The 21,658-nt window shown below is 38.5% G+C and overlaps 1 protein-coding gene and 1 long non-coding RNA gene across 3 annotated transcripts; one reads left to right on the plus strand and one right to left on the minus strand.

Annotated features, from left to right (window-relative positions):
- The first annotated feature begins 3,518 nt into the window (after positions 1-3,518).
- Positions 3,519-21,015, plus strand: si:ch211-183d21.1. 2 transcript variants are annotated; one of them, XM_024285155.2, is made up of 12 exons: positions 3,519-3,886; positions 4,900-5,753; positions 5,825-6,005; positions 7,708-7,847; positions 11,624-12,189; positions 14,101-14,374; positions 14,463-14,658; positions 16,151-16,326; positions 17,023-17,118; positions 18,633-18,797; positions 19,435-19,528; positions 20,005-21,015. In XM_024285155.2, exons 1-12 carry the CDS (start codon positions 3,753-3,755, stop codon positions 20,066-20,068), a joined length of 2,940 nt encoding a protein of 979 aa, XP_024140923.1. In that variant the 5' UTR covers positions 3,519-3,752; the 3' UTR covers positions 20,069-21,015. The 2 variants fall into 2 exon arrangements, with proteins under 2 accessions (XP_024140923.1, XP_024140924.1); XM_024285156.2 differs by having other exon boundaries at positions 4,903-5,753.
- LOC112154302 lies at positions 8,378-10,192 on the minus strand. Its single transcript, XR_002920626.1, has 3 exons — positions 10,123-10,192; positions 9,331-9,397; positions 8,378-9,106 (listed from the first exon to the last, which is right to left on the minus strand). It is a non-coding gene; the product is annotated as an uncharacterized LOC112154302 (long non-coding RNA).
- Positions 21,016-21,658: the final 643 nt, after the last annotated feature.

A 21,658-nucleotide genomic window follows, 5' to 3' on the forward strand; every position in this document is an offset into this window, starting at 1 on the left:
TTTAGCTAATCTTTAAGTATTATGCCTGCTGTTTTTGGTTAATTTAGACATTTTTTAGGGCAAATTTTGAGTTTAGCTAATATTTTAACAATATGCTAGCTGTTTTGGTAAGACATTTTTACTCTTTTTTGGCTAATTTGGCATTTAGCTAATATTTTAGCAAGCTTTTGGCTTCAGCATCTTCAGCTATCAGCACTAGCATCATCAGCAGCCACATTTAGCTTACAGCATTCACGCTAACATTATTGGAGGTAATGCTATAACATTGTTGACATTAACATATTGTTGACTTGTTTGTGATTTAAAAAGATTAATTGAGTGGGGAGGAGTTTTTTTTTTTTTTTTTTTTTACAAAATGTAACACTTTATCCAAATGGAAAAAAACGTGGACTTTTTGCTGGGCAAAATAATCAAATAATCTGTTTTTGAGCAATCAATCATCAACAAAAGCAGCTCACTTACCAAAATGGATCCTTTCAACAAGTATATTGGTACATTGGTCAGCTCCAAATATAACATAAATTAAAATGTGTTTTTTGAGCAAGTCTGACTCCAAGTGTGTCACAAAGCAGCCATGGCCACATAGTCATACAATAAACCAGCATTCTTCTATAAACAGCTCGATTTCAGGGAACTGCTGCTTTTACTGGGATTTGTTTTCTCATTCCCAAAGGACTTTCTGTGGCCACAAAGAACATAAACAGCGAGACACTGCTGTGCTTAGAGAGCCATCTTGTGGTTCTAACAGGAGTTGTAGCTGCTTCATTCATTTAAAATCTTTGGTTAAAAAGTACAATCTCTAACAATTTTGGCTGAATTTATTATATAATCTCCATTGAGTAAGCTGTCATCTTTTGAATGATTCTAGTTTATGTTTAATAAATCATTAAGCGGGTCTATTTTCCCAACTTGTTGGGAAATTATATATATTTTCACCAAAGATTTTAAACATGTGTAAGCAGTTTATTATATTTGGAAACATGTACCATGAAGTTATGAATACTGTTCAATTATTTAAGTTTATATAAATCTTATATCTTCAACCAAATATGATGCATTTTAATACAAAAAGTAATAAAAAATATTTAACATGTATAAACATTCTGTATTGAAACCTTTACACACACAAAACTTGACTCATATTTTATTCCTATAGACCCATGTATGCTACAAATAAGCACATATGTACTGATATCTCTGTAAATGTGCACAATCTTCTGATTAGTATAATTGTAGTATAATAAATATAAGTATACTAGTAGTCAACAGTTCAGGATATTTGTGTTATTTATTCTAAAACACACCTTGAAGCTTCAGGGTGTGTTTTTCAGTGGGACAAAAAAGTATTTACGTTCTCCTAATCCTCTTCTGGATCATCCAAATGCTCCCATGCAAACTTTAGACGGGCCTGCACATGTACTGGCTTTAGCAGGGAGACACGTCTGGGGCTGCAGGACTTGAGTCCCTAAAAGGAAATGTTTTGTTTGGGTGTAAAAAGTCTTATTTTTTAAAGTCACACGACAAACATGTTACAAAAATACTTGATCAATTCAGACAACCCCAGATCATAAATAGTTCATCACAGCTGTAGTTATCTATAACAACCACATATGGAATATTGTCCACCTTAAAAAAGTGAATTTAGAATCATTCAACCACTTTTTGTTATTTATTCCAAGCTAAATTGTAATTGTCTAAAAGAAGAATAATTTGTGTTAACCACCTAGAAATGTTTTTTTTTGTCAAAGTTTCAGTGTATTTGAATTATTTTCAATGTGTAAAAATGTTCTTGAAGATGACAGCTAATGTGAAATATTTTAATCACAGTAAATTTAGAAATTTGCTCATCAAAAAGATAGCATCTCCTGAAAAAGAATTATATTTTTCAGCATGAACAAAAAAAAGATGAAGGAACACAATGAACATTTTAAAGAAAGTTAACTTATTTCCTGCTAAATAAAAGTGACAACCATTCTTCAGTGATGCTCCCATCTAAAGGTATAAATATTTTGTTTACCTAAATTCAGGTAATAACTTTTAGTCTGTCAGAAGAGGTCTAGTTGCACCAAAACATTATAATGTGTTCTGTCAATGAATATATTTTATTATTTATATATATATATATGTCAAATAAAAAGCCAGGATTATATTATCTAGTCTAAAATGATCAATTTTTCAAGTTGAAAATGTTGGTTTCTGGAAAAAGGATCTTTCATTTCTTGTGTGGTACATCATTAACATTTTTGGAGCATTTCTAGTGCCAGAAGGTCCTCATGGAAAAAATGGCCCACTAATAAAAATGACTCACAAATTAAATGTTGGCTTTAACACTTTTAGTCGGGAATTGTGTTCTGTGAAAGACCGCCAGGAGCATTGTGGGAAGAAGATGGATGCATGGATGGAAAAACTGTACCTTAGCTTAAAAAAAAGGTTGACAACCACAGTTCTTAGTCAATAAAAGTCATAACATTGACTTATTAATGTGTGTGAATTCTATCGGTGGTTCTGAGCGTCCTCTTCCTCCTTCTGGTATCTAGAATGGGAAGGTCACAGCCTTGACTGGAGAGATGCGCAGCTACAAACAAGATAGGGGGAAACATTTGTCTTTGGCCTTCACTAAAATGTTTTTTTAAGTTCCTGAGCTTCAGGGGGGTTATTTGGACCTTGTCAGTGCTTTGTGGGGTATTGTTCAGGTGAACAATACCATGGGGCCCTCTGCAGAGGTTGTATTCATCATTTTAGTTTTACTAAAGAAGGCAAAAGAAACAAAAAGCTTAAATGATGGAACAAAACAGTTTACTAAGGAGGGGCGTCAATTGAAACTAAAAATACTCAAAATGACCATTTTCTTCCCTGACTTTTCTTTTCTTTTTGACATGAAAGAAAATAAATACAAGAGAATGAAGTTGTTAAATTATGAATAAAAAGTCAACATTTCACAAAATCAAATTTGCAAAAATGTGACTTAAACAGTTGTAATTTTACATGGATTTTTTTTTTTCAAAATAAAGTTCTACATTTACAAAAAAAAAAAAAAGTAGCAAATTAGAGTAGTAAGTAAATTCTTGGGCATTGTGAAACGATCATTCAATTTGGCTTTTATCTCAAATATCTTTTAGCTTGGGGCCCCCAAGAGTTACCTTTGGCTAATGTGGTATATCCAGCCCTGAGTGGAAATACAGAGTTTATGAGACAAAAATGATGTTGCCATCGAATGTTATTTTATTTTATTTTATTTCATTTCATTTCATTATATTTTATTTTATTTTTTTATTTATTTGGTTATTTTTATGTATTTATTACATTAAATTAAATGTTATATAATGTATTAATTAAATGTAATTAAATTTAATACATTTAATTCAATTCAAATCAAATTAAATTAAATTAAATTAAATTAAATTAAATTAAATTAAATTAAATTAAATTAAATTAAATTAAATTACATTTACTTTACTTTAATGTATTTATTTATTTAATTTAATTTATTTATTCGAGCAGAATTCTGTATTCGTAAATAAATTGGGTGTACTCTATTGGGGTGTGTTTGATACTCTAGTTACAGGTTTTGTTATGAGCTTTGGGAAACTGAATGGAGATTTGATCCTTGAAGGCGGAGGACAGAGAGAAAATAAAATGATCTCTTCCCAGGGAGGCGCGCGGGCATCACCCCCCTCAGCCCCACAGTGGTCCCGCCCACAGCCCGGTGGGGCGGGCACGCGGGCGGAGGGGGGGAGAGTGCTGCTTTGTGAATGACGGGAGCGGCGGGTGACAGAAAACAAACTTCACCAAGAATATTTCCGAGCACAGACGTGTTTTACCATCAGCTGAAAAGTTCGGAGAAGAAGACAAGCCCGTTCCGACCCAGAAGCACCGAGGAAACGCAGTAAGTCGTCCAGAAAACGTTGTTTATTGGTGCAAAAACGTTGACAGCCTTTTTTTTTCCCGACGGAAAGATGCATGCAGAGCATGCCTAACCGTGACTAGAATAATTCTGCAATTCTCACTCTTTCAAACATACTTTTCAAATAATTTCCAGTTTCAAAAATTAACATGGACTGCTAAAAAAAAGCCTCTACAAAATAACCAAACATAAAACACATTCTATTCACTTCCAAGTGTTTTAGGTTCCATTTCTGGGTCTTTTTCAACGTTTTGGGACAAAGTTTCCATCTGCTTCCCATTGTGTTTCGCAACATTTCGTGAGTCATGCAGAAGACGTGCATTTCCAATGTCAGCATGAACAAGTAGACCCATAGAGGACTCATTGATGAGGCTCTGAGGCTTCTCGCTGACGCACAGCATCAAATGTTAAGTAGATTTTTCAAAAGCCAACTGGCAGTTTTTAGTTTTTTGTGTACTTAAAGACCCACTCCAAAGAAAATCTGGTCATTAACATGTTATTGTGGCATTTTTTTCCCTCCTGACGGAGGAATATATAAAAAAAATTAAGCTCAACATTGCATTTCTGAGTATTTCTTTATTCAAATCATTGTGAATCAGGAGCAGACCAAAAAGGATGTTTGAAAAAGCCAGTAGCAGTCCACTTGACGACTAAAACATACATTTGTATTTTCCTGGTCTGAGCTTGGATCTAGCTCAAAAAGCTCCAGTATTGCTCACCATTTTTGTTGCACCTGTAATGTTAGGTCGGAGGTGTGAGGGGCTATAAGCTAGTGGGTGAGAGTGTATACTACGGTGGCTCCTTGCCCAAACATTAAGTACGTCAGGGAGCTGCTGACCCAGACATGTCGACCGACGAGGTAAAGAAAACAAATAAACAAAGCCAGCAAACTAAGACTACCAACTCCAAACTAAAATAACAAAACCCAGCAGTGTAAGACTACTGAGGACAAAGAGGGGAAAAAGACAGAAAGACACATTTCTCCTTTCTTTCAGAAGCCGCCTGCTTGGGAGCGCTAGGAAAGCCTTGAGGATGTCTCTCAGGTTGATCGGCGCCGTCTGTCTCTGCTTGTTGGTGGGAATCGGGGGCGAGCCCTGCCTCATCATCAGTGAAATTAACGCAGACAACCCAAGACTGGACACCACCGAGTTTGTGGAGCTGTACCACACCAGTGGACAGAGGTCGTCGCTGGACGGCTACACACTCGTGTTCTACAACGGCAATGGGAATGTAGCCTACAAAGTCCTGGACCTCAGGGGCCACACCACGGACGACCGAGGCTTCTTCCTGGTGGGGTCGGTGGACATGGTGCCCAAACCGGCCATCCTCCTGCCACCCAACACGGTCCAGAATGGCCCGGACGCCATCGTCCTCTACCACACCAGTGCTGCCCGTTACAGCGAGAAGATGAACGTCACTGCCGTCGGGCTGGTGGATGCCGTCGTCTATATGACACGTCGCACGGGAGGCGCTGAGTTCCTGGCTGAAATCCTGACGCCTGGGGAGCCGGCCTTCGTTGAAGACGAGGCTGCCCTGGAGGGGGATGAGTCCATCGAGAGGTGCCTGCTCTCTGAGGACCAGTGGGGCTTTCAGGTGTTCTCGCCTTCCCCCGGTCGCCGAAACAACTGCACCCCACCTGCCACACCGGGCACCTTCCCTCTGATCACGGAGCTGAAGCTCGGTGGGGGACAGGAAGACGGGTTTGTTGAAGTGTCACAGCCCCCAGCTGCTGGTCCCGTTGTGTTGGTGGTGCTGGACGGGAAAACAGACCGGGTCAGTGTCAGCGTGGACGTGGACGACTCCAGAAATGGATTTATCACAGTAGCCGTTGACAAGAAATACATGAAAGGTCAGTGCTCTTGCAGTTACCCACAGCCTATCCGGATTCTCCCAGTTCATGAGAGCTCTGTTTCTGCACAGGAGACCAGGCTGGTGCTGTGGCCCTCTACAGCGGCAGAGCCACAGACTTCCCAGTGGGGAGTCCGCTGAGCCAGAGAGACTCTTTAGATGCATTTGTGTTCGCCGGACCTGGAGACAAGCCAAGCGCCAACCTCACAGAGACTCTCATCCCAGGCAGGGAGCCATACCAGCTTAGTAACAGGCAAGGGGGTTTAGATACATTTTGCATACATTATTTTTAAGTCCAGTTTGGGTTTTGATTTGTATGAAAACTGAAAGGGTTACTTGTTTTCAGAGGGTAATTTGAAATTCTGCTGTTTTCCTTTATTGAGCAACAAACTGGGCGATGTGCTTTTCACCCAGTAAGAAGTGTGACAGTTCCTCTTTCGTTAGGGTTGTGTATCTTTCCCTCATATAAACCAGGAAAGAACAGGCTAAATGGGTATTCTTGAACCATATTATTTCTCCTCTATGGTCGATTTCTAACCGGTTGGCACTTCAGTGTCTTTAAAAGGACGCTACCAATACGTCGCTACCAAATCCCCGTTCTGATTAGTCAAAGTTCAACTACTTTTTGCATGTAGAGCCTAAAAATTACTTAAAAACTTGCGTGAATACAGGTTTTGACCGGTACAGTACGGTTTAGTACAATAAGAAGCGATACGGACTAGTTATTTCTGGTTATTTCTACCGTTTCCACTCAGTTAAGCCTCGCTTCTTTGTTTTCATGGCGTGTGCATGGTGTAGGGCACTAGCGTATCATCGCATCATTGTCGTGTGACAAGTAGAAAAAAAACAAAACAATGGAGGTCATCCAGCAGCTCGTCTTTTTATTACTTTATTTTGGTACGTAGGAATTTAATGTTTTTTGAAAGAAGATTGTGAACCTCGAATGCCTATAAATGTTGGAAACATTAGCTAAAATGAGCGCTAAATCTGCGCTTATTAATTTAATCATGTGCCACAACCGTTCTATGTTTCAATGGACCTACAACCAATGGGGGCCTCCTATAAGGAGCTATTTTGGGGCCAAAAATATTTGAAAATAAAATATTTTGAAAAAAATATTGGTGTTTGGCCAAAAAAAAAAAGTAAAATGTCCAAAACCTTTTGCAATACTAAAATAAACTTAATTATTTTCAGCTTCAAATCTTCTGTTTTAGGTTTCAAAACTCAAAATTTCAATTTCAAAACTTTTTATTCAGTTTCAAATCTTTTTTTCACTCTCAACTCTTTTTTTTCGTTTTCAAATCTGAAACTTTTTGCCCTGTTGTGATTGGCAAGTATCACTTAAAAAATTTACCTGAATTTGAATATATCTTCCATTTTTATTGTAATAAATAAAATAAAATTAATTTTATGATCACTAGATGACAAACGGCGACAGTCTCTCACATACATGATTCTTTTACCCACAAAGTCATGGGATTTTTTTTCAGTAAATTAAGAAATATTCATTTTTAAAGGGAACAGTCAACATTGTGTAATCTCCATAACAGTATATTTTTCAGTATAATGAAGCATATCGCCAAATTGATTTTCCCCAACTTTTTTACCACATGGTTTTCAACTGATACTGCTGTTACTACGAGAAATCGATCTATTTTTTTTTTTTTGCATTCCTAATCTTTTCACCAACTCAAACTTATTTAAAAGTTAAATAATTTATATTCCAGCCCTTATTAGGCTGATAGTGGTTGAACCAGAATTAAAACATCCAAATCTACAATAAAGAGTCTCTAAAGGCTATAACCCTTTAAAAATACTATTTAAAGAGTTGGAATGGGTAAAAAAATTTCATAATCACCTGTTATCTTAAATAATGCAAAAAGAAGCGAGTTTGTTTGCTGTTTTTAAGCCGTATGTTGTGTCATTTTATTCACATCTTTATATTTATGTGGTAGTTTGAGAGAAGGAGGCTTCTATCTCAGCCGGTGCGGCTTGGCTACCTGGACCAGAGATCCTGGAATCTTCTGGGAGGCACCACAAACACCGGGTCAGCCCAACCAATGCCCATGGCCCAAGATCTGCCCCCACAGTACTGGTAAGTACACTGAAAAAAAAAATCTGTTGGATTTACTTAATTCAATAGTGGACATCGGTTGCACACAGATGTTTAGCTTTCACAGCAACTGAAACGCTCGAGTTAAATCAACACAAGTTAATTTCATTCAACAAAACTGATTACTTTGTGTTAAAAATATGTGATTGAGACATGTTACCATGATGTAATTTGAGCTCTTGGATCAGTTTAATTTGTCACAATTTCATCACTTTATTTCAACACTATTCACACTATTTACTCCAAAACTATTTGCTTACTTAAATACAACTTATTTTTTATATTTAAATTTGAATGATATTCTAATGTCAAATACATCAGACCTTGAAATTAAAAATTTATTTTTTTTCTAAGATAACTGCCTGTAAGAACTACTAATATTTCAAAACAAAGGTCCTACCAGTAAAAAAAATACTTATTAAAATAAATCATTTATAGAACTGCAAATACCTTTCTGTTAAACTACTGGAATTGTTAACATTACTAATATTTACTCAAATAAATAATAAAAATTAACACTTGCATGTCAAAGCTTTTATTCAAAAGCCACAACACAAAAATACTGTCAAAAATACAGCGAGTGTCCAAAATTTTAACACTGGTATTGTGACATCTTGATTCAAAACAGCCTTAGAAGTATTACAACTTTTTTTTAAACTATAGGCTTTTTGAGCAGGTTTTGAGCAAAAGTGAGGTTGAGGGTACACATCAGTCCAAAGCATGGCGACATCCAAAACCACATCATCCAGGTCCTGCAGCACATTGATGCCTCCAAGATGATTCCAATGTCTTCTGCCTCTGTACTTGAAGTTTGTTCCTCAGGACATAAACCACCACGCCGGTGTCTTCAATGGCGTCGTTAAAGCGCTCTTCATCCACTCCATATGCCAAAACAAACACAGTGACACCATGGACAAGATGTTAGTGAAGAAGAAATATTAACTTTACAACATTTAACAAATACATAATATTTCCCAGAGTTGATGGTTAAAAATACAAATAAGCCCACATTTCCTTTAGTAATTGGAAACAAAATGAAGGACTGTAAAAAAACATTTCTATAGGTCAACCACTTAAATAAAAAATCTTAAATAAACTACAAAGAAAGAGAAAATCAAGCTATGATTCACATGCAAATATACACATACCACATATTCCTGGACCAGGTTTTCTAGATCTTCATCCATGTAAACACACGCTCCTTTAATAATGTCTTCTCGTCCAGCCTCTGCATCATTACACTGGAAAAGAAAATGTTTTTATTTTTCAACTCTAGTTGTACAACACAATTAATAGTAAAATGTACATCAATAAATCAATGACAATTTTGGTGCACAATTTTCAAATCTATGAATCAAATTAGTTTTGCTGCTTACAATCTAAAAATTCTATGACACGATCAAAAACTCAAATACCACTGCCAACATTAGTTATTATAAATTACAAATATTTTCCAAGTACTTACTTCCACGTCCAGCTGTACATAAACATCAAGTGTAGTGGGTCCACTGTGAATCACCACAAGAATCAGTCTGTCAGGGGATAAACATAATATTGAATACACAGTATTTTTTTTAGTAAATTGAAATAGTTAGGCACATTTTCTATTCATGTCCAAAACGTCCGTTTATGTTTCTCAAAAAATGAAAATAAATGTTTTTAAGAAACAAATATTTTCTCAGCGCTGAAATCAAATAATAAAGTTTTTCCTGTTTTTTGCACAATTCTGAGATCAACATAAACTTTGTGACCCTCATTTTAAATGACCCTCCCTCTGTGAGGAGGGTCATTGTTTAAAATGAGGAATTAATGTCTTTGATTCTTCAACCAAAAACACGTCATGTTTGTTCCACTTGAGCTTAAGAGTCCACCCCATATTGTTAAAAGTATCCCCCTTACAACTCCTCAAGCAGATTTTCTCTCAACATGCAGAAAATGTCTTCCCATGACGAGCAACAGCTCACTAGCATGCGTGCGGTATTTTTTATGCATGCAGAGTGTTTCTTCCAAGTGCAGATACATTTTTTTTAATAAGTGTCCATGCATTATAAAAAAACAACTAGTGTGCAGATGACAAAACAATCGCTTTTTTATTGGCTTTTACTAAGTGGGTCGGTGTGAGTGCACGAGCTAACTAGCTAGCAGTAACAGGTTTTGTTGTGGTTAGTCAGAGAATTAAGTTGTTTAAAAAGGCAGAATTATTTATCAACGCTACTGGTAATATTGTAAATATCTTACGCAACATATTTAAACTTACCTTTTCACTTTGAAGGTCTTTGAAGGTCACTTTCAGTCTACATGATAGAAACAAGCATATTAAACAAGTTATTCATTCACATTGTTTTAACTTGTTTAAATGACATTAACAGAGAAAATATGAATAAATTGTGTTGCATTTACTACTTTAATTCGAGTAAATTCAAAGACTCTAGAAATCCTTTTTTTCAGTGTACTCGATGATCTCTTATATGATAGAATAAAGCTTTAAAGCTAAATATAATGAAGATATTGTTAATTTTAATCTACATTTATTGTCCTAACTTCAGGAATAGGAAACCCAACACCCATCAATATCAGAAACTTTGGTTTTATCTTTAAATTTAGAGTCAATTCATTCTATATTTTAGTTTGTAACAAGGTTAGGTCTTATGCACAATTATGTAAGTGTGTTTATTTAGACGGTTCTGGTGGAAGGGGAGCGCGGCCCGAAGCAGTGTTCTCATTCAGATCCCATATGGCCTGTGGGTAGAAGCTCCTCTTCAGCCTCCTCATGTTGGTCCTCCGGCTGCAGGAGCGGCGACTGATGGAAACAGAGAAAACAGGCCATGATCCGGGTGATTTGGGCCCCTGGCTATCTGCTTTGGTTCAGCACGGCACAGTACTGTGGGCCAAACAGAGCAGACCCGATAAAGTTTAACATTAAGTTTTCACCGGATCTCAAAGAAACGAAGAAGTGCTTGTGTGCTGATGTTTGAAGCTCTAGTGAAACTTTGCAGTTTGCCATCAGATCTTGAGCTGTACTCATTTCTGGAGTGAGCATTTTGTATTTTTTTGAATTTTTATAATTTTTCTACTTATGCACAAAATGTATGAGTTACAAATCAGTGAGGAGGGATCAGGGGCGGGGCTACTCAGCTTAGCACCAAAAGCCACGCCCACCCAGAGGAGATTTTAAAAACAGAGGCTTCAGATCAACATGAAAAATTGAAAAATCACACATTTACATTGTGGGATTTTGGTTAAAAAATGTATAATCATAATGAAAACACTACTGGGTACATTTTAAAAAAGTCATAGGGGGACTTTAAAGGGTAACCAAACCCTAAATGTACTTTTTTTGGCTGTAGACATCTATAAATGGGGCTGTAAAAGGGCTGTCAGTTGGTCATAGACAGATTTTTGACCAATTGAAATAAAACTGTTTAATTCTTTTATATATAGTCAAAAAACTTCGGTGTTCTGCCCCCTACAGGCTGAAATGAGGTATTACAGTTGAATTTTGTGATTGGTCAAACCAAGTAAGTTTCAGAAGTCTGACATCATGATCTGCAGCTCCAGTAATGTTAACAGTCCTGCCCCAAACCCCACCCTTCTGATTGGATTTTCACATTTTGGCTGTGGGTGGAGTCAGCCTCCAACTTCCTGATTTGGTTACCCTTTAACAGTCTGGCACCGTTTTTTTTTAAATGTTTTTGTAAATCTGCAAAGTCCATTTTTAATTTTCTCCGAGCCGGTGAACTGTTTCTGTTTCACTTCAGTGACTCCAGGTGGCACGGATTCCCCGCCTCACCTCCCACCCTGGGGTAATAGTGACTTCCTGATCAATGAGCTGAACACGGACTCCCCCGGAGCTGCAGAAGATGGAGAGTACATTGAGCTCTGGCACCCGTCTGGACGCAGAGTCTCCCTGCAGGGGATCTGGATTCTGCTTTTCAGTGCGCATAACAACAAACCCTATCGAGAGATCAGTCTGAGCGGACACTTCACCACAGCCAAAGGTTACTTCCTGATGGGCAGCGACAGGCTGGCGCCGGCTCCGTCGCTTCGCCTGCCTCCCAACACCATCCAGAACGGCCCGGATGCTGTGGCGCTCTACCGCAGTCCGTTTGGCCCGCCGTCTGCGATGCAGCGGGGGATTCCCACAAAGGGCCTGCTAGATGCTGTGGTGTATCGGCAAAGAGGGTCAGATAAGGAGGCGCAGGAGCTGAGCAAAGCTCTCACTCCGGGACAGTTACCACTGTTGGAAGATCCAGAAGTTCTGCCTGGAGATGAGGCGCTCAGCCGCTGCAGAGGCCTTTACCCCTTTGACCTGTCTGCTTTCTCAGTGAGTACAGAACGGAAACATCTTTTATTATATTTATTTTTATTATTTACAGTAGATTAATGGATATTGTTAACTAATTATCTGCACCTTTACAATTTATACATTCAAAATTGAATTTTTAAGGCTTCTAAATTTGTGCTGCCACAAATTATTATTTTAATAGTCGACTAATCACCGATTATTTATTTTTTCGATTAGTCGACTAATAGGGTCATGTTAAAACTGGATGTAAAGCACACATCTTAACCATCATTAGCTATAAACTAACTAAAAACTAGATATATAGTATTACCTGCAATAATACTAGTGTGAATGCTGTAAGCTGAATGTGGCCGCTGAAGATGCTAGTGCTGACAGCTGAAGATACTGAAACTTGATAGCAAAAAATGGTTCAAAGCTGAAGCTGATAGCCAGCTATCAATATTACTTAAATGCCAAATTAGCCAAAAACAAAACCAAACAAAAAAAACAGCCTAGGTTAGCCAAAATAGCTAGCCGGCAGCTAAATATGAGCAGACTCCTAAATAGCCTAAAAAACTGAAAAAAGCCTAAATTAGCCAAAATAGCTAGCATGCAGCTGAAATATTAGCTAAACTCCAAAATATCATAGAAACTGAAAAAAGCCAAAGTTAGCCAAAACAGCTAGCATGAAGCTGAAATATTACATAAACTCTGAAATAGCCTAAAAAACAAAAAAAAAAGCCCAAGTTAGCAAACACAGCTAGCATGCAGCTGAAATATTAGCTAAACTCCTAAATAGCCTAAAAAATAAAAAAGCCTTAGTTAGCCAAAGTGGCTAGCATGCAGCTGAAATATTAGCTAAACCTTAACGCCGGAGTCACACAGGACGCGATAGCGCCGCGAAGCGGCGCGGAACGGCGTGCGCTTCCATTCGGCGCCCATGTTAACCTATGGCGTCGGTCACACCAAGCGCGGAGCGATGCGCAGCGGCGCGGAGGGTCCGCGCGGTGCAGCGCAACGTTTCGGCGTCTGGCCTATTTCTTCCGCGCGACGCTCAATACTGGCAGGAAGTTGCATCGAAATACATGGGAAAATCCGGTTTATTTTCAAAATAGAACCAATTTTTCACAATAAAACGCCGCGATTGACAAATGTTATCAAGTTTTTGTGTCTAAACAGACAGTAGAGATGAAAATATGCATACAATCAAAACACACAGACACACGTACGCGAGAGCCCCCACCCCGGACACCACAGATCTCCGGAGCGGGTGTGCTGGTCTGCAGGGTTCTGGGAGGAAAAAAAGGAGAGCAGACGGGGCAGTGGGGGCACACTGGAGCGGGGCACGGGGCTGCGTTTGAACGAGAGAGAGGCAGAGGAGCGGTTCTTCTTGGAAGAAACATCAGGTAATATTTTGAGTTTATTAATTTACCAACGGAAACACCTGGGAGCGCGTGCGTGCACACAGACACACAGCAAAACAGACAGACACGCACACGCGCGCACAAACAGATCAATGAAGTGGGCCGACTGCGGAGTTGGGGGCGGGGTCTGTGTCGACAGGGGCAGAGACCATCTCCTTTCAGCAGAAACACTGGGAGATATCCTGGTTATTGATCATGATGGCAAAAAAGCAATAGCTCTAGCAGAAGCGCATGCCGACCGTCGCGGAAACAAATCGCGTCTGGTGTGACCATTAGAGCGCCGCGAAGCGGCGCGCTCTCCGCTCCGCGCCGCTGCGCGGCGCTATCGCGTCCTGTGTGACTCCGGCGTAAGAAATGCCAAAATAGTCCTAAAAGCTAGTGTAATGCCATTATACCTTTCAGCTTTACTACTCTGTAACTCCATATAATATAAAGTAACGACTCGACTATTAAATTATTCGTCAACTATTGTGGCAGCTCTAATCTAAATGGAGCAGAAAGTCAAAGTGTGATGTGATCATTCTAGGTGGCTGCACCCACCCCTCTGAGAGAAAACAGGTGCCCCCGTCCTCCTCCAGCTCCTGAAGGTGTTGTAATACACGAGGTGTCGAGTGGCCACTGGACCAATCACAGTCATCAGAAGGCCTTTGTGGAGCTCCACGGGCCGCCCATGACAGACCTGACAGGTTTGGTTCTGTCCGTGTTTGACCAGGAGCGCAGGGGCACGGTCATTGCTCTGCCCCTGACTGGTTCCATCAACCTGAATGGTTTCTACATCGTTGGAAACGTCACCGGAGCAGGTGGGCGGTAGACGTGTCTGCAGGAAAAAAAAGCTCAGGTGTTGTAAAACATGTGTATTCAAATGTTTTGTTTTTGTCCACGGCATAGATCAGACTTTCCCAGAAGGCTCCACTGTGCCAACACGAGGAGCAGTGGTTCTGTGCTACGACCTGTTCAGCATCTGCAGAGCTGGCAGTGCGCTGACCAACGCCAGCCTCAGGGATGTGCTGCTGTTCAGTGAAAACCAGTGGCTGCTGTCCTCCCTTTCCACCACTAGGGGGAGACAAGTATTACCAGCTGTCAGGTACATAACGTTAAAATCTCCATCAATTTTGTCCTATTTTTTATTCATAAAGGTTTAGTTTAGAAGAAATTTAGCCAATTTAATGTGGAATTAAATTTTTGATTTAGACCCCATCTGGTTATATTTTTTTACATTTATTGAAGCAATTTAGCTAGAATTGGCACTTTATAGAAGCTATAAATAGATTTTAGATGTTGATAGTTAAATAAAGCAAAAATCTGCCCAATAAACATTCATCTATTTAGTCCAAACAGCTTTTGATCTGTTGTAAAAGCATTCTTAGTGACGTTTTAGTTTCTGTAGAGCTGCATGAGCTACAGAATTTAACTAATTTCCCTTTTTAATCAATTAAAACTAGTAAAACATATAAACACATGTTCTTGGAATTCCCCAAAACAAATTGATAAAAAGTCATTTTATTATTTTCAATCTCTTCAGGCTTTTTCACCTTTCTTCTAGTATTCAGAAAAATGTAAATGTCCAAAAAATATTAATCCACCAAGAAAAAGGAGTCTCAAAATAAAAAAAATTAAATGATCTCACCAAAGTAGATGTGGTTGCCATTTCCTCCCTTATCCAGCTTTCATTTATCATTTTTTATTTCTTCCTGGCATCCCTCATAGCCTTCCCCAGACTTTTTTTTATTATTTTGTCCGACAGCTGCCGACACCCCAAACTTTTCTCCTTTTATTTCCTTGCTGGTGACTCCGCCCATTCCCTCCAGAATTCACAAAATAATTATATATATAAAAACACTTTGTATTTGTGTTAGAGCAATAGTATTTTTCTAACTAGTTTGGACTTATACATATCTGTATTCTCATTATTATTTATGTACTTTGTCCACTGGGTGCCTTAATGCTACAAATTCTGCTCCTGATGATCAATAGAAAAAATAAATACAATTTTGAGCTTAATTCTCTTTATATATGTCCTTCATCAGGAGACCAATGCTAAAAGAACATGTTAAAACCACAATTTTCAACATTTTGATGTATTTTTCCTCTTTTTTCAGTCACAGTGTTAAAAAATGAAATTGAATTGCACAAACATCAGTGTAGGGATCTATAAATGGTGTGTAATTTGTAAAGGTTAGGTTCTTGAATAAGGTGACGAGGCAACACAGAATGACCCATTATGTAGCATTGAAATCATCTAAATACTCTGATTACTCTGAACAGAGGGAATCTATTAAGTCTATTTGAAGCCAATAAGAGTCATTTTGTGTTCTGCAAGTGTGTGACTGTTGATGTAGTGCAGCCGAGCTTCTTCATTGTGTCTACGAAGATTCGCCACAAGATTCATAACTATCAATTATGGATTATTACTGGAAATGAACTGCTATTGTTACAACAATTAAACTGTCTTTCTACAAATTATGCTTATTTACAATTACACTTATATCACTGAAACACCCTATTGGAGGATTTTTAGTTGTGGGTTTGTGTCTTGATGGTTTCACTCATCAAGTCCCACGTGGTTATTCGTGCAGGTCGGTGGAAGACGGTCCCGTCTCGCTCAGCAGGTGTTCGTGCTGCGAGGTGAGAAGCTCCTCCTCCTGGACGAGCTCGTCCCCTACGCCTAGCCACACCAACCTCTGTCCGAGCCCCGCCTTTTCAAGTCAAGTCGACCTTTGTCTCGGACCCCCGTCCTTCGAGCAGTCAGGAGGTAAAACGGCAGAAACATTCAAAATTAGCAAAAATAATATGGTCCTTGCCATCAGTACCTGATGCTGCGGGCCATAATAAAAGACCTAAATATAAAAATAGTTAGATTGAGGATGTCAGAGAAGCTGGGGTTTTATGATGGGAACGTTTATAGATGTTCTGATCACTGTAAGAGTAAGATGTTCATATTTTTTTTAAGTATTTCTCTAAAACTTTATTTTTGTGTATTTTTTAATAAGATACTAACCAAATGTTTGGGGAGGAATCTCTTAATTCATTCATTTTATAGGCCTAATTGCAGTTTTTTTTCTTAAACATAAAGTTAATGTCTTTCTTACTATTTCTTCAACTTAAAAAAATTATAAAATAGGTGACTCCAGCTTCATACATAATGTCAGTAGTATTTTTTACCAGTATGATGTGAAGTCTATTTTTTCCAAAGAAAAACCTCTGAGGTCAGTCGATGGGGATTTCATGAATTCTTTATGCCATTTTCATACATCGTAATCCTTGTTGATAAGGTCAGGCTGACATGCTGAAGATTAATGATGTGGATTGTCCCTGATTCTGCCCTGAAAATGTGAAACTTATATCTTTATTTTGCTAAATAGAAGACTTGGAGAACAATCGGGGGTTTTGTAACTCAAATGTTTTTAAATGTTTTCTGTTTAACTGTTCACTTCCTGTTTGCCCTCAGACTGTGCTGAAGTGACTCACAGAAAGAGGATGATGGACGTGGCTCAGTATTTAGAGCAGAGGTGTCACTGTGGCATTTCGGCGTTGTATCTTCAAGGTGAGGGGCTCTTAAGCATTTTTTCTTATCTAAGATAACCAGTGACATTTCTAGCTCCACGCCATTACATCATTATGGCGCCTGATGTAGTCAGATAAGCGGCTCACATTCAGGCTTAAAATATTGTATTTTTCATTGTTTATGTCCTTATTGTGAAAAGAAAATAACACAAAAAACAGTTTTTTCCCACCTTTTTAATTAGTAGAGCTTCACGGAAAAGAGGCTAATCACTAAGTAGGGTTGCCATGGCAACTATACTGTTTCCTTTGACAAAAATACTTTATTTTTTAAAAAGGAAATTGAAACCTGAGCTTATCATTCTCCTTATTACTTTCATGATTACTTCATCAATAATAACAATAGAAATTGTGAAATTGCGCCATTAAATTATTCATCCGTCATCCATCTGTCATCCATCCATCCATCCATCCATCTGTCATCCATTCATTCATCATCCATCATCCATCCATCTGTCATCCATTCATTCGTCATCCATCATCCATCCATCCGTCTGTCATCCATCCATCATTCATCATTCCATCTGTCATCCATCCATCATCCATCATTCATCCATCATTCATCCATCATTCATCCATCCATCTGTCATCCTTCCATTCGTCATCCATCATCAATCCTTCCGTCTGTCATCCATCCATCATTCATCCATCATTCATCCATCATTCATCCATCCATCTGTCATCCTTCCATTCGTCATCTATCATCCATCCATCCGTCTGTCATCCATCCATCATTCATCATTCCATCTGTCATCAATCCATCATCCATCATTCATCCATCATTCATCCATCCATCCACCTGTCATCCATCATTCATCCATCCATCCACCTGTCATCCATCCAGCATCCATCCATCCACCTGTCATCCATCCAGCATTCATCCATCCACCTGTCATCCATCCATCCATCATTCATCCATCCATCCACCTGTCATCCATCCATCATTCATCCATCCATCCACCTGTCATCCATCCATCCATCATCCATCCATCCGTCTGTCATCCATCCATAATTCATCATTCCATCTGTCATCCATCCATCATCCATCATTCATCCATCCATCATTCATCCATCCATCCATCTGTCATCCATCCATCCATCATCCATCCATCCATCATTCATCCATCCATCTGTCATCCATCCATCATTCATCCATCCATCTGTCATCCATCCATTCATTATCCATTCATCCATTCATCATCCATCCATGTGTCCATCTGTACATCCATCCATCCGTACATCCATCCATGTGTCTATCTGTACATCCATCCATCCGTACATCAATCCGCACATCCATCCATGTGTCCATCCATACATCTATCCATACATCTATCCATTTATTCATTTATCCATCCATCCTTTGTTCCATCCATCCTTCGTTCCATCCATCCATCCATCCACCCATCTTTTGTTCCACCCATCATCCATTCATCCATCTATCCGTACGTGTCCACCATTAGGAAGCACATCTAAAGAACCTCTGATTGTTTCCTGTAGGGACTAACTCCTCCTGCATGTCCGGCTGGATGCGAGTTTGGGGGAACATCCAGGCGCTCTCAGACCATCAGAGAGCCCTCATCATTCAGACGTTGCTCTCAAGCCCCGCTCCTCCTCAGGCGGACACCTGCTCCTCTCCCATCACCGGCCACTACATCGGCAAAAGTTAGAACCGTCTTTACGAACATATTTAGTCATTGACGTGGTGTTGCAGGGTCACGGGGGGGCAGCTGTGGTGCAGAGGTCGAGTGGTTTACAGGAACGCAGGTTTGGTTTCACCTTCCTCACCCGTCTGGGGAAGGATCGTGTCATATTAGTGGTTGAGGTTGGTGCCAGTGTTCGGCGGCGGAGCCGACTTCAGTGTGAAAGTGTGTATGTGTGGGTGAGTGGAACTGTGACTATAAAGCGCTTTGGGCCTTCATCTGAGTACTATATAAGTAAAAACCATTCACAAGATTTTTTTGTTATCCGATTCAGTACAAAGGCTATAAATTGTAGTTTGCTGTTAAAAACCTGATGCTCCAGCTCTTTCAGTAACTTTTATTGATTGTCTGCTGTTCTGTAAAGACCAATAATGTCTACTAAAAGCAGCAAGTTTCAAGGTTTTTGAAGAAAGTAATGTTCAGCATTTTACAACTGCAAGATAACAGTTCCTATTAGCACCGAAGCTAACACAATTCCAGATGTTTCTGATGTCTTATTAGGTAAAAATAGTGATTAAATCATAAAAGTGGTCTTTGGTTTCATTGCTGTTGCCTTTAAATGATTAGATTTCTTAGGCGTGTCTTTGTTTTGCTCATAGCTTCAGCCCTGGGGTTGCAGATAGGACTGATGGTAGTAGTGCTGCTGCTGCTGGGACTAGGAGGAGCCCTGTTTACACATTTCTACAGGAGGAGGTGAGCACTTTTTGATACATTTTGCTGACTATTTTGTGCATGATCTCCTTGTTTTTTAAGTACAGTTAATATTTTTTCCTCTTATAAGAAGATTTTCAACATACTTGAAGTGAATTTTGAATTAAATCACTATTTTAAGGTGCACACGGAAGTTGCGGTTATAAATTTAGCATTATTACGTGATGTCATTGACTCATAGAAACTATTTTATCTTTCATTTTAAGTCATGTAACTTCTCCTTTTTTTGCTAAAAATGGCTTATTTACAAGTTTTACAGAAGGTCAATCTGGGTTGAGAAATTGAAAGTTGCTGTTTTTGTTGAGGAAGTGGCTAAAACTCTCAAGGAAATATGCAGCAAATCAACAGAAAGAGGATTTGTCCACATTAACTTTTAACATTTATTGGTTTGTTGGTTGCAAAAAAGAATCATATATTCGATTTTTTGTGTTTATGTATTTGTTTTTGTGTGTTTTCAGGCGCCCTCTGGACTACTCCACCATGGAGCTGAGTGAACATGCAGAGGGACTGTCTGATCTATAATCCAGGCTTTGAGGCTTCACGGAGAGAGGAAGCAGGGGACATCAGAGGCCCGTTTGAAGTATACACAAATCATTTTGAGGCTGTTCTGAAGCGAACGCCGTCACAAGCGCCTCCTTCTGTCATCGGAGGCTTGTGAAAGTGACTTCTAATAGTTTATTAACAGTTCCAGTCGTGTCAAGTGGCTCCAATATCATCAAATCACACGATCTAAGATAACACTTTAAAAGACTGATAGTTGCTTGGTAGGGAAATGAAGTTATTTTTACTTTTGTTCTTTTCTGGCTTAAATAAATTTGATTAATTTCATGCGGGAAGCTCAGCTGGCACTGAAGTGTTTTAGTATTGAGAGGATTTGTGTTAAAGACAATATTAGAGTTTCTTTCAACTCGGCCCTGCCTGTTTATCCTGCCATGTTTAAACTGTAAAAGTCCCAGTTGTGCCGTGTTTTTAACCACTTTTTTTGTGCTTGTTTGAAGCAAACTGTTTACGTTGTCCTAAAAGAAAAAGATGTGCAAGACTAATCTAGTAATTTCTTAAATGTTAGTTTTTGGAGATAAATGATTGTTTTGTATTCAGAGCTGTTTTATGTTTGTTTTAGGGATGTAAAAGCCTCTCATGTGTGTTTTAATGCATGTTGTTTTTTAAAAGATACTTGTTGCTTTTCTCCTTGGATAAGTTCGTTTTTCATCTTTTCACATTTTTTCACTTTATTAATCAAACTTGCAAAAACAATTGCAAAATATCAAAGTTTGATAGGAAAACAATCAGATTCTTCTCCATGTTTGTTTTAGACGAGACTTCTTCTTCTGCCACAAATATTTATGCCAAGATTTAGCACCCTCTAGTGGTTGTCAGAGGAAACTACCGCTAAAGGATAACCGGTTTACTTGGAAAATAACAAATATATGAACCTATTTATGTCTTTAAAAAAAAATAAAATAAAATAAGTCACTCCTGAGTATAAGTCACCCCTGGCTAAATTATGAAAAAAACTTTGACTTATACTTGGGAAAATATGGTAGATCCTTCAAATATTTTCTGTTTTTTGTAAAATTGCAGTTTGATTAGTTTTTTTATTTTTATTATTATTTTTATTCCTGATTTTTCCATTGGAAATGATGCATAAACATTAGATTAAAAATTTAAAAGTGGACCATTTAATATAAAATCTACCAAAATGTACTGCATATACCATTTTATTTTAATTAATTATTCACTCTTTATGCAAGATGACTTTGAAAAGCTAAAGACTTTCAGTATTTTCCTTTTTTCTGTTCATGCACAGATTAGGATAAATAATTTGAGATCTACAGCAAAAAAATAGACACATGTTATAGATTCATAAAGCAGATCCCTGTTGATTCATTTACCAACCATGAGATCATGACCATAAACCACTGATGATAATTACATCCTAAAAATACCTGTACGTCTCTTCAAAGCAAAAATTCTGTTGTTTTTTTCTGGCCGTGCTGCACATGTACAAATAAACTCTTTTTAAGTTTCCATGATTACCGTGATTATTAAAAGAGCAACCAGTCGGCTGTCACTTGAGATGTCTTTGCCCTGAATTTGGTTGCATCGCCTGCG

This window comes from Oryzias melastigma, linkage group LG19 (genome assembly GCF_002922805.2).
Source record: "Oryzias melastigma strain HK-1 linkage group LG19, ASM292280v2, whole genome shotgun sequence".
Classification (NCBI taxonomy): Eukaryota; Metazoa; Chordata; class Actinopteri; order Beloniformes; family Adrianichthyidae; genus Oryzias; species Oryzias melastigma.

Bases quoted from the DNA above. Each gene is read 5' to 3' on its own strand.
- si:ch211-183d21.1 (XM_024285155.2), top strand. From the start codon at position 3,753: ATGACGGGAGCGGCGGGTGACAGAAAACAAACTTCACCAAGAATATTT. The intron at 3,887-4,899 runs GTAAGTCGTCCA...CCTTTCTTTCAG, and splicing joins AGAAGCACCGAGGAAACGCA to AAGCCGCCTGCTTGGGAGCG. The intron at 19,529-20,004 runs GTGAGCACTTTT...GTGTGTTTTCAG, and splicing joins ACACATTTCTACAGGAGGAG to GCGCCCTCTGGACTACTCCA.